A 13,434-nucleotide genomic window follows, 5' to 3' on the forward strand; every position below is an offset into this window, starting at 1 on the left:
CGGGTCACAAACGAGGAGAAGCTAAATAAAGTTTGTGAAAGAACAAGTTCCCAAATTTTGACCATACGAAAAATAGAAGATTAGGCCTACTACTATATCTTGATTCATCCACAGTTTGTTACGTTAATAAATGTGAACATGAAAACGAAATCGAAGTAATTACGACCTACACTGGAATTTCTTCCGACGGTCATCTTGAAGGGAGTACGGTAGACTTTCCATCACCATCTCTAGACAAATGTTCATGGGATAGTTACTTCGAAAAAAGAAAAATATCCGAATCTCACCAATTTCTAGCTGTGCAACAGTAATTACAGCAACCCTGAAGCCCTACAGCACTCCTAGAAAGTCAAGTCGATACCGGATATCATCCGTACAGCAGGGATGTAAGTTGTGACCTACAGCGTGGAAACCAAACAAGCGGCACTCGTAACGATTCCCTTTACATCTGAAGACTCATTCTTTATCAATACAAAGCATGCCTTTGCTGGCAGGATGTAGTGTTTACAGTGCACTATGTCTTCTGGTATGGGCTAGAATAAATTTGTTACCAGTTCTTTCATTGACCTGTCTCAGTCTCATCCTTGGCTTTGACAATATGAAAGTGACCAAGGTATGAGCAATGCCAGTAGCGCCATTCCTTATGCAGCCAGTCCCTGTTATGAATGGTACGAAAATATCGCTCATGGGGTTGGTTGGTGCATGCATTTCAGTGAGCTTGGCAGACTGATATGCAATAGCAACTTCTGGCTTAGTGAGGAAAGCAACGGGAGACTACCTCACTCCTCACTTCCCTAGTATGCCTCTTCAGTGAGACGTAGGCTATGACAGCTGCTGGTGGAGCTGTAGAGGATCAAACCAGCCTTCGGGCTGAATACCCAACATACATACATCAATACAAAGCAATAATTAAAAACATTATAGAATGGAAACATAATTATTTTTGAGCATACGACTAACCATCACACATTCCACTTCTTTCATAAGTTCACTCGTTTTTAATTCTAACTCTGCATTTAATTTATGAAATTCTTCTTCCTTTCGCAGGAGTTCCTTTTCCATTTTTACGCGTTACAAGTGACATAGAAAGAGAGCTTTTATCTTTCCAGTCCAACGCTGGAGGCGTTTTAGCAAGTGAACTTTTCAAATTACATTTGACGAACTACACAATGCCATCCATACCGTCCGTCTTTTATACGACTGTAGTATATTTACTGTAACATGTTATAACAAAGAACACTTGCCTATACAATGAGAATTTTTAGTTACCGTTGACACGAAAATGAACTAGTGACAAATGAAAAAATTCAATTACTTGCATAGCAGAAACGGATACGCATTTCAAGTTTAAAATCTGCACAAAATAAATCTTGAGTCAGTGAAAACGAAAACTTTACATCGTATACTGGAAACATAAAATAACGAACACCGCGGAAAGATACTCAGGTTAACACACGATGCCCTAAATATCGATCAGTTCTAAAACAGCATTTGCTATGCGACGGGTAGGGTAGAACATTGGACATAAGTAATTAGGGTGAAACAAGGGTGGAATGAATATCAAAATATTGACTGCATTTGAACTAGTGATGAGTAGTTCCTGAATGAGTCGTTCAAAATGAACACTTCACTCCAATGAAGTATGAACTAACCACTCATTTCAATGAACTGGTAGTTCAAACACTTCACAGATCTCAAACTTCTTATCATTCCACTGTATCATTCACAACTCATTCGATTCGTCTGTCGCTCGTTCACTCTCTCTCTCTTCTCTCCTCTTACTAGTTACGTAATTCATTTCCTCCTTTACTCCCAGGCCCATCCTACCTGTCAACTGCGTTATTGCACCATTAATGATAATATACGAAGACACGGACAACCCGACAGAGTGACCACAGCAGACATGCAAATAAAATGCTTACTTTGTGAATCTGGAAGTAAAAAATGCGCTGAATCCACAGTCGAAAGAGTATCTTCCTTGCAGGAGTGTTCATCTCACACAACACTTATGGTACCGGTAATTAATTAAACAAAACTGCACGTGGGGAATAGACTAATTAAATAAAAATATAAAAAATGAACGGACTTTGTATCACTTCTTATAAGTAAAGAATGCCTTGAATCCACAGCCTAAAGAGTATCATCCTTGTAGGAATGTTTATCACATAAACAAAATTTCACTTTGGAGAATGTCCGGCTCGTTTGCTGAATGGTCAGTGTACTGGCCTTCGGAGGGTCCCGGGTTCGATTTCCGGCAGGGTCGAGGATTTTAACCTTCATTGGTTAATTCCAATGGCCCGGGGGCTGGGTGTTTGTGCTGTCCCTAACATCCCTGCAATTCACACACCACACATCACACTATCCTCCACCACAATAACACGCAGTTACCTACACATGACAGACGCCGCCCACCCTCAACGGAGGGTCTGCCTTACAAGGGGCTGCACTCGACTAGAAATAGCCACACGAAATTAAAACTTTGGAGAATAGACTAATGTAGGATGCTAAAGGGTTTACTGTGTCACCTATTCAATACATTATAAATTTTTAAACACTTAGGAATTTATTATTAAATCCATTTGAGACATGTTTCACCCTTCAAGGCTTAAATCGGGTCCTATTAGTAAATAAATTGTAAACACTAAGGGTCGTATTCATGAACGAGACTTTGACTTAGACTTAGAAGGCGGTAAGTCACCATTTCATTTCATAATCGCTACTTGGAGGTAAGTAAACTTAGATGGCGACTTTACTTCCAAGTCGCCGATGTTCCGTACTTAAGTAGACTCTGAGATCAGAAAAATAATAAAATGGCAGATAATGCCGATGTAGTTAATTTTGTAGACGAAATTGAAGAGGTCCATTAAATTATTCAGTAAGTTGTGCCTAATCCTCGGCGTATTATAAGAGATGCACGGAACCCAGTTCAATTTTATACAGAAAATGAGTTCAGAAAACGATATAGATTCGACAAACGTACAGTATTAGATGTACTAACGATGTTTGAAGACGAATTACAGAAACATAATAATCGAGGATCACCCATACCTGCAATGATACAGTTGCTAATTTCGTTGAGATTTTTTTTTGCTATTTGCTTTACGTCACATCGATACAGATAAGTCTTATGGCGACGATGGGATAGGAAAGACCAAGGAATGGGTAGGAAGCGGCCGTGGCCTTAATAAAGGTACAGCCCTCCAGCATTTGCCTGGTTTGAAAATGGTAAACCACGGGAAATAATCTTCAGGGCTGCCGACAGTGGGGTTCGAACCTACTATGTCCCGGATGCAAGCTCACAGCTTACAATGGGAAAGTCACAGTTAAACAAAATAAGTTTATAGACACAGTAGTCGGCACCAATGCGTAAAATCACTGGGTACGGTATTTTAGCAGAGTCCAGTAGTGTAATTAAATAATTAAAAAAATCAAAATGAACGGACTTTATATCACTTTTAAAGACCTGAAGCTGGAATCGCCTCTCCTAGAGTGCTTTAAGTACGACAATTTAGTTCTTCCACTAGCTTCTCGGCCATCTGTTTCACATCACCACGAATATCAGAGTTATTGGCAAATCTGCAACACCATCTTTTCAATGACCGAATGAGGAGTATAACTTTTGACGCAGTGACCAGACTTTCATTGCTCATTTCCTCCGTACAATCTTTGAAAACTTTCACCACTTCCGCAGACTTGTGTTATGCTTGCAATGCCGTCTGCAGAAGCGGCTGTATTGACAATGGATGAGCGGACTTCAATTAAAAATGAGAGCTACTTGTTAGTGACAGTACACTATATGAAAGGTGGTGGTGGTGGTGATTATTGTTTTAAAAGAAAATACAACCAGGCAACCGTCCTCTATTAAAACTAATCAGAGAGAGAAAAACTGAAGTGATCCGACACTTCGAAAAATGAAGGTATCGGCCAAAGGAAGACAAGGGCCACGAAGGGCGTGGAAATGAGCTTCCCTAGGCCTCGAATGCTCTAATAACGTCGGAGTCGGAAAAGAACACGAGCTGAGCAAGGGAGGTCGAATAGGATAGATGAAAGTGAGGAACCTGGCACAAGTAAGTGGAAGCAATGCCAGGACTCAGTTAATGGCCCCGTAGTCACCAACCCACGCTCCAAAGTTCAGAGCCCCTGGGCCCCTTCTAGTCGCCTCTTACCACAGGCAGGGGATACAGTTGGTGTTATTCTACCTCCCCCGCCCACAGGAGATTCATCAAGGTAGATAAATAGACATTTATGGCAGTGGTAGTCATTTTCATTCTATTTAGGATTGAATTTTTAAGAAGAAAAATGTTATGATATGACATGATGAATAACGTTGGTAACCCTGGCGTTTTCTGCCAGAGTACAGCTAAACAAGGTATCACGTGGCAGATAAAGACACTGTTGAGTGCATCATGCGAATAAAATGACCCTAGATTAAATGTATTTCCTTCGTTATATAAGACAGGTCTCCCTATTTATCTTTTCCCTGTCCCTATCAACCATCATCTAGATGCTGTAAGCAGGTAAGCCATTTGGTCCATAATTACATAGCTCTGCCATCTGTTGGCAACATTATTAAGTATTGTGAAGCTTTATTTAGTGAGTGAGATACTGAGAACAAAGTCGCTGCTGAACGACATACTTAGCAGCTTCATCAGGCTTGATTACTTCATTAACGAACTACTTAATTTGAACGGTTCACAGTAAAGAGTGTGAATGAGTGAAATAGTTCATAGGAATGAACTGGTTCGACCCATCGCTAATTGAACTTTGCTTGTAACCGTTGCCTACGTTATAATACAAGGCCTGGAAATAGAGCCCGTAAAACGCTATGGAAGTGGTTACACTGAAGTTCAATGCCGGGCCGCTAGGATCGCTATCTTGCCCCCTGTCTACCAGGCTCGCGCCTTTAAACGTGTTCATTAAGTGAGTTGGTTGTGAATGTATTATGCATTTGTCTGATGTTATGCATTCGCAGTTCCAGTCATGGTTTATTCACGAGAAATTAAATGTAGTGGAATTTCCTTTTACAAGTTTCCAATGAATGTTCAATGTTCGAAACATTATACAGAGGAAGTATTACGCATGAGATACAACTTCAAGCTGATCGAAGTAGGCCTCTATTCCTAGGTTTTGATCCGAGTTACGTGATAAGAATCGGGCGATCCCAAAATTTGTCACTGGACATTTTTAAACTAAGCTACCGTGACCGGCAATCATTTGAGAGGCATCTTCAAACTCAGAAATCTTAAATTAGGAAACCAACGAGGGAAATAATTTTCCCAACAAATTTCACGAAAATGAATGTAGCAAGAGCTAAAAATATTGTATTTTCCCCTGAAACAATCTCTGGTTTGAAAAGTATTGAGGTGGTTTCGTCCCGAGAGCATAAAATACAGTTTAAATTAAGCCATTTGTTTTATGGAGCATTTTATTAAATTGTTTAATGTGCATAACGTATGCAACACCTCACATGGGACATGTTCAGGAACGAGAACAAACGAGCATCTTTTAACCGGGCGAGTTTGTCGTACGGTTAGGGGCGCGCGGCTGTGAGCTTGCATCCGGGAAATAGTGGGTTCGAATCCCTCTGTCGGCAGCCCTGAAGATGGTTTTCCGTGGTTTCCCATTTTGACACCAGGAAAATGCAGGGGCTGTACCTTAATTAAGGCCATGGCCGCTTCATTCCAACTCCTAGGCTTTTCCTATCCCATCGTCGCCATAATATCTATCTGTGTCGGTGCGATGTAAAGTCACTAGCAAAAAAAAAGCATTTGCATTTTTAGTACTGAAGATGAACTCCTCAGTTGGTTAATTAATGATTTCCTGTCATATATTAAGAAACTTAAAATGCATTCAGAGAAAGTAAAAAAGAATCATGAGAGAAATGTATCAGGCATAGATCTTGACTACCCAGCCCACTGTGGCTTGCGTAAAATACCTCATAAGTATACATTTGCATTATGCATTGACGAGGAACCTAACGAGCTATGACATCGTGCTCTTCTTCAGCTACCTAAGACGCCAAGCGGAATACAATGACATGATGGTTCGTGTGGCAAAAGAAAAAACAGACTGTAAAGGCTGTTTAGAACATATCTGTTCTCCACCTACTCAAAGTCCAACATTGTGTCTTATTCGTTTTCAAGATCGAGGAGCCCTGAGATACGGAAAATCATCGTCTGTGGCACTTCTGCAGTGAACGACGGAATTTGTCACTTCCGCTACGCAGTACTTGTCCCGAAGAGAGTTACTAAAAGGTGTACGTTAATTTTTTCGAAAGACATGTTCAACAGCGAAATTAAGTGTGGAAAGTGTAAAGGCGACAAACCACCTCTTTTTCTACTATGAACATTTCTGAGACCTCTGTTAGACAACATTGCTTTGAGCCACACAAGTAGAAAAGAGAAAGTTTTTGAAACTTGATAAGAAGCTCCTCAGAAGGAAAATTTACCGAGCTCGATAGCTGCAGTCGCTTAAGTGCGACCAGTATCCAGTATTCGGGAGATAGTAGGTTCGAACCCCACTGTCAGCAGCCCTGAAAATGGTTTACCATGGTTTCCCATTTTCACACCAGGCAAATGCTGGGGCTGTACCTTAATCAAGACCACGGCCGCTTCCTTCCCACTCCTAGCCCTTCCCTGTCCCATCGTCGCCATAAGACCTATCTGTGTCGGTGCGACGTAAAATAACTAGCAAAAAAAAAGAAGGAAAGTTTTGAAACTTCAATGACATATCCAAGCCAATGCAGCACCGCTCTATAAATAAAGTACTGTCACTACTTGCAAAAACATTCAGTTCTTTTTATTTAGGATATACTTTACTTATTGACATATACGGCCATGCGAATACAAGGGGGCAAGACCGCGATCCTAGCGGCTGAATGGTGAACTAGGAAGCAACCCGTTTCCACGAGTGCATTTCAAGGCCTTGTATTATAGCGTAGGCAACGCTTGTAACTAACCACAGTGCTCAGTTTACACTGTCGCTAACAGATAGCCCTAGTACCTTGCACCAAAGACAAGGTCTGTCTAGGGAGGTCAAGTCACGAATGCTTCTTATGGAGCCGCCATATTGCATCTTTAAGCGAGCGAAACCAAAGGCAAGTGTATTTGAATTTAGAGGATTTCGGTGCCGTACATTGAAATAAAAACAAAACACCAACTATTTTTCGTAAAGAATTTAACTGGGCATCTACTCTTTTCATGTCTATAGAGCTGTATAACACTTAAATGATATTAATACATTCACCGCTATTTGAATAGGAAGATAATAAGCAGAGCCTGAAATTCTTCTTCTTTTTTTTGAGAAACAAGAATCAACAGGAAAGCCAATGTCCTACTCTTTTACTTCCTTACAACTTTGTCTTACTGTGTTTCTTATTAATATCATCTGTGAAATACGTAATGTTATTGACAGAAACATAGAAATCTGTACAGTACCTGTGTCATATTATGATTACCGGCACATGATATACCGAACTTGAAGTACTGTACTTAAAGTACTAAAAGACAGTTGTAATAAATTACCTTCAGCGTTTTCTTTATTAAGAAAGTAATTACCGATACTGCGTTTCTAAGAGGTTACCCCAGTATGTTGACAAACACTGAATGTCTCTTGAGTTGAGTGCATTAAATTATGTATGGTAACTGTTGTTATCCATTCATGTGGTATTTCTTTGGGTTCTAAGGTAAAAATACTCTGCACATGTGCAACAAGAGTGATGTTCATAGCTACTCTGAACTAGTTTATTGATAACCCATGCAGCTTATATAGTACCAAGTGGTGGTGGTGATCATTCTTTTAAGAGGAAGTACAACTGGGCAACCATCCTCTATAAACACTAATCAGAAGAAAACGAATGGAAGGGGTCCAAAACTTCAAAAAATGAAGGTATCGGCTAAAGAAAGATGAAGGCCACAAAGTTCGTGTAAATGAAAAACTTCCTAGGCCTCGAATGCGCTAATGCCGTCGCGGTCGGAAAAGAACAAGTGTTGACCAGGGGTGGTCGGATGGGATAAAATAGGTGAGAGCCTAACACAAGTGAAAGCAATGTCAATGCTCAGCTAAGGGCCTCGTAGTCACAACCCAAATTGATTTCCCCCTGTGGGTGGGGGCAACAGAATAAAACCTACGGTATCCCTGCCTGTCATAAGAGGTGACTGAAAGGGGCGTCGGGAGTTCCTAACTAGGGAGCGTGGGTTGGCGACCACGGGGCTCTTAACTGAGTCCTAACATTCATGCATATAATAATAATAATAATAATAATAATAATAATAATAATAATAATAATAATAATAATAATAATAATAATAATAATAGTGGTTAAGAAAATTAAAGCCATTGGTAGACACGATTCCTTAAGAAATAGAAATTCAGTCACTATTAATTTGAGTTAACCTAGGTTAGGCTATTTTAGGGATTGCGTTAGGATATTATGTTAGGCTACGGTACGTTAAATTACAGTAATTGGTCAGTGCGAGTGTTGTGATCTTTAAGTATTTTTCTAGCCATATAATGTACTCCATAGAACATTTAAGATGAATGAAATATAGCTGTAAATAATAACTACAGTACCGTATAAGACTGCTATTAACAATTATTGTTGTAATGATGGCAAGGTGGACACAAATTGTTGGTTTGAAGAGATAGGCCAGCGAAATTAACCAATTACGGTTAAAATTCCTGACCTTGCCGGGAATCAAACCCGGGACCCCTATAACCAACTAATCATTTAGCCATGGAGCCGGACACATGAAAAGGAAATTTTCATAAACGACAATACTACTATTACACAGTTCCTGTTACCTTTCTTGCTTGTTTTGAAAGACAGTTCCCTTTCTTTGGGAGGTTTCCTACCATATGTCAAAGACTTGGGTGGATTAGGGACGTTGAAAATTGTTGGGATGGAAATCCACTTGAGTAGTTTCCGTTCATCTGTCCTCTTTAGTTCAAATTGCGATTCTTCAAAATTATGCTAGAAGAAAATACATAATAAGACCTATAAATATAAAACATCGTTCATATAAACATATTATTATTCAGGAATAATACGTGAGTATAAGTTCACTAACCGCGCACAAAACGGAATTATCTGTAGATTGCCATTTGTCACGCCTACAGTTTTGTACCCACTGAGCTCTCCTTTGCTTATCTCTCGAGAAGCGAAACACTCTAATTCCGTCAGTTGTCTTATTTTGACAATTTGGTGCGGCACAGTATCCCATTTTCCTTCAAAATACAAGTAATAACTCACATCATTACATCGGGCACGCCCACATAACAACGATATTTAAGACCCAATATGGCCGCCACCACAAAGGATTGTGGTAGCGTGACCAGACCTCCCTAGACAGATCTTGACCAAAGACTTAACCATTCCATGGCCAAGTCAAATGGGGATAGGTCAGGAATGCTCGGGAATGCAACAGATATAATATAGATCTAGACTGGCAATGAGCAGCACGATTCTGAAACCTGAAGCGTGCGGCCGCCGCCATCTTAATCACTACAATATTCCAATGCATTAATGTAAAACAGTTCCGAAACGGGAATACTGAACAGGAGATAAATAAAAGAATCAAAAGCACATAGATATAAGAACAATACTGCTGATTAATTACACCTATTAGGTCCTTTATTTTACCGTTAAAAAAGAAACAATGGTATATCAATCTACAAATGATTTAAAATAGCCAGCCTGTTATTGACCGATCTATGGTGAAATCTGTTTCCATTCACCCTCTAATAGCATGGTTCGTACATATCTTCAAGTACAGTGATGCAATTAGTTTAATAAGGCGTGCCGAGTTGAGTGGTTCAGACGGTTGTCCTTCTGATTCCAACTTGGCAGTTTCGATCCTGGCTCAGTCCGGTGGTATCTGAAGGTGCTCAGATACGTCAGCCTCGTGTCGGTAAATTTACTGGCACGTAAAAGATCTTGTACAGGACTAAATTCCGACACCTCGGCGTCTCCGAAAACGGTAAAAGTAGTTAGTGGGACGTGAAGCATATAACATAATAATTATTAGTGCCTATTATTATTATTATTATTATTATTATTATTATTATTATTATTATTATTATTATTATTATTATTATTCATCTGTTTACCCTCCAGCTTCGGCTTTTCCCTCGGACTCAGCGACGGATCGCACCTCTACCGCCTCAAGGGCAGTGTCCTGGAGTTTCAGACTCTTGGTCGGGGGATACAACTGGGGAGAATGACCAGTACCTCGCCCAGGCGGCCTCACCTGCTATGCTGAACAGGGGCCTTGTGGAGGGATGGGAAGATTGGAAGGGATAGACAAGGAAGAGGGAAGGAAGCGGCCATGGCCTTAAGTTAGGTACCATCCCGGCATTCGCCTGGAGGAGAAATGGGAAACCACGGAAAACCACTTCGAGGATGGCTGAGGTGGGAATCGAACCCTCCTCTACTCAGTTGACCTCCCGAGGCTGAGTGGACTCCGTTCCAGCCCTCGTACCACTTTTCAAATTTTCGTGGCAGAGCCGGGAATCGAACCCGGACCTCCGGGGGTGGCAGCTAATCACGCTAACCACTACACCACAGAGGCGGACTTTATTATTATTATTATTATTATTATTATTATTATTATTATTATTATTATTATTATTGTCGGACTCATTGGCTGAATAATCAGCGTTGAGGCCATTGGTTCGGAGGATCTCGGGTTCGATTCCTGCATTTTAATCGTCCTTAATTAATACTAGCCTGCAAAAAAACTTTTTGTGCGGTAAAAACGAAAACAGGTCTCGGGTTCGATTCCTGCATTTTAATCGTCCTTAATTAACACTAGCCTGCAAAAAAGAAATTTCGGTAAAAACGAAAACAGGTGATTTTTATGGATTTCTTAACGCAGAATCCGAGAAAAAAAATCAGTTTTGGCGTATCACGTCTGGTTTAGTGGCAATTTTACAAAATGTTATTTTGTTCTTACGTAAAATTGTTGATAGTATTGTTTAAATTTGATGTATTAATGTAAATTTCAGCTTGCAAAACGTACTCATATTTTGCATGCATTAAATACACATAAATGCTGCTTTGTAAGCAAGTAGATGGTTTGTATATGAAGCATAAAGCGCCTATTTAGTTTCGACTGTACAGTTGCTTTTAAATTAATATAACCGTACCTTGAATAAAAATTACATGGTTAAACATGGATAGTTTTTTTACTTACATTATGTGCAGGTTAGATTCACACCTCCGTCTTTTCCCGTTTTCCATGGAATTTTCGGGTTTTTGAAGTTCCTGAATGATCTCTAAAAGGGTCGTCTCGTGCAATCGACCAACTGTAATCGGCCATCATATTCACATTCCAACGTCCCTGATAGCGTCGTTCTGTATCTTTGAGATCCTGGAGAAACCTTTCATCTTGTTCTTCACTGACAGCTCCTAAATTTGGAGGGAAATAATCCAGATACGAAGCTAAGAAATGAAGCTTAAGGCTCATATTACAACTGAGTTCATTAAATTTTACCAACATTTTCCTTACAATTTCTTTGTACTGAGGGTCCTTAATGTTGCCAAGGAATTTAGTCACTACATCTTTGAATGCGTTCCATGCCTCTTTCTTAATTTTGGCCATCGTGTTCGTGATATTATTCCTTCATCAGTTTACGAATCTGTGGTCCATCAAATACGCCTTTTTTGATTTTTGCATCTGATAATGAAGGAAGTGGATAAATTTGGAAGCATAGGCTACTTTTATGTAATGCCTTGACATACTGTTTCATCAATTCTAATTTGATGTGCAAGGGTGGAAGTAGAACTTTTTCATGGTCAATAAGACTTACATTAAAAGACATTTTTGGATCGTGGTTGTACCGTTGTTTCCTTTCTGGCCAATTCACTGTATCCCAATGTTTATCCCATGCCCTGCTCTCCCATTCGCATAGGAAACAGGGAAATTTTATATAGCCTTTTTGTTGTCCCGGCAACAATCCAATGATCTTAAAATCACAGCAAATTTGCCATACATGCTCGTGATATTTAATTTTTCAAGCACCAACTTTAAGGTCTCGTATGTTTCAGATATTTTTGTGGAGTGTGCAAGTAGTACGGATGCCAGAACATTTGTAATATGAAGCAAAACAGTCTTTAAACTTCTTTTGGAAGAGTCAATAAAAACACGCCAGTTACTAGTACAAAATACAAGTTCATCTTCGTGAGTATAATACTTTCGGACTGTTATCTTTGCAAGGAAACTGCTTTATCAGTCCATCATAAACATTGCATAAGGGCTGGGGCTTTTAACACGTCTGTTTATTCAAGTGGTCTAAGATGAAAGAGAAACGCTCAACTGTCTTATCTTCAATCCTACATACCTCGCGGTCTTATGAGTATCTGGGGGAGTTTGTTATGAATTTACCAGGAAACCCCCAACTAAAAAATGAAAATTTAGACAGCAATAAACTTAGAATAAAATGCAAACAATAACAAATCAAATCACATAATAGTATTCTAAAAAAAAGTTGCGCGAGAACATCTCTCAACATTACATCTTACGAATTCATGCAGATACTAAAACACCGAACTGCGTCAAAACTAGACGTGATAGGAAAAAATAGCATCATTTTCGGAATAAGGGTAGCGATTTCCATAAGAATTACATATTTTCTATTTTACCGTAAAATCATGTTGGCTAGTGTAATTCTTCTGGCTCGGGGACTGGGTATTTGTCTTTGTCCCAACACTTTCCCCTTCATATTAACACACTACCAACCACCACGGAAACACGCAATAGTGATTACATTCCTCCATATAGGTTGGCGTCAGGAAGGGCATCCGGCCGTAAAACAGGGAGAAATCCACATGTGCGACACAGTGCACACCCGCGACCCCACAGGTGTGGGAAAAGTGGTAGAAAAATAAGAAGAATATTATTATCAGGTACTAATACGTGTCCATTGCCTTTAGATCTAAAGCATGTGAGCTTAGCCTTCAAAACAAATTTGTTTCATACAACTGAGCTGTGACTTCATTAGGAATGTTCCGTTTCAAGACTGAACTTGAACCATTACATGTATTCGGTCTGAAATATATCTCAGGAAGTTTGCACACGTGAATAAGATATTCCGTGGGAACATAGGCCTACAGATTACCCCTATTCTTAAAAGAAATGAATGGCAATGTACAACTACTTCCTTACAAGTATCAGATTGTAGAGGATTGAAAAAAACAACTCTACCACAAATTCTGAGATATACGGTATTCAAATTACATTCTGTAATAATAATCCTAACACCTATTTCGATTTATTCAAGATTACTAATCCTTCCACTCTAATTTTAACAGTATCTATGACATCTTTACACCATATCTTCAAAGATGTGTGTTAGTGATGTATTTAGTTTTAGTAACTAGAGGCTATTAGTGCGTATATTATTTGCTAATGCTTCATTGAGTTTGGTTAGATTTTA

The 13,434-nt window shown here is 39.5% G+C and overlaps 1 protein-coding gene across 4 annotated transcripts in view; it reads right to left on the reverse strand.

Annotated features, from left to right (window-relative positions):
* Positions 1-1,774, reverse strand: part of LOC136874694 (testis-expressed protein 9) — a 166,190-nt gene extending 164,416 nt beyond the window's left edge. For all 4 annotated transcript variants that reach the window (XM_067148335.2, XM_067148338.2, XM_067148334.2 and 1 more), the window contains exon 1: positions 961-1,774. In XM_067148335.2, the coding sequence (XP_067004436.1) occupies positions 961-1,062 (102 nt within the window). In that variant the 5' untranslated portion in view covers positions 1,063-1,774. The remainder of the gene's footprint in view (positions 1-960) is intronic.
* Between the last annotated feature and the right edge of the window lie 11,660 nt (positions 1,775-13,434).

The sequence above is a fragment of the Anabrus simplex genome, chromosome 5, assembly GCF_040414725.1.
Source record: "Anabrus simplex isolate iqAnaSimp1 chromosome 5, ASM4041472v1, whole genome shotgun sequence".
In the NCBI taxonomy this organism is placed as follows: Eukaryota; Metazoa; Arthropoda; class Insecta; order Orthoptera; family Tettigoniidae; genus Anabrus; species Anabrus simplex.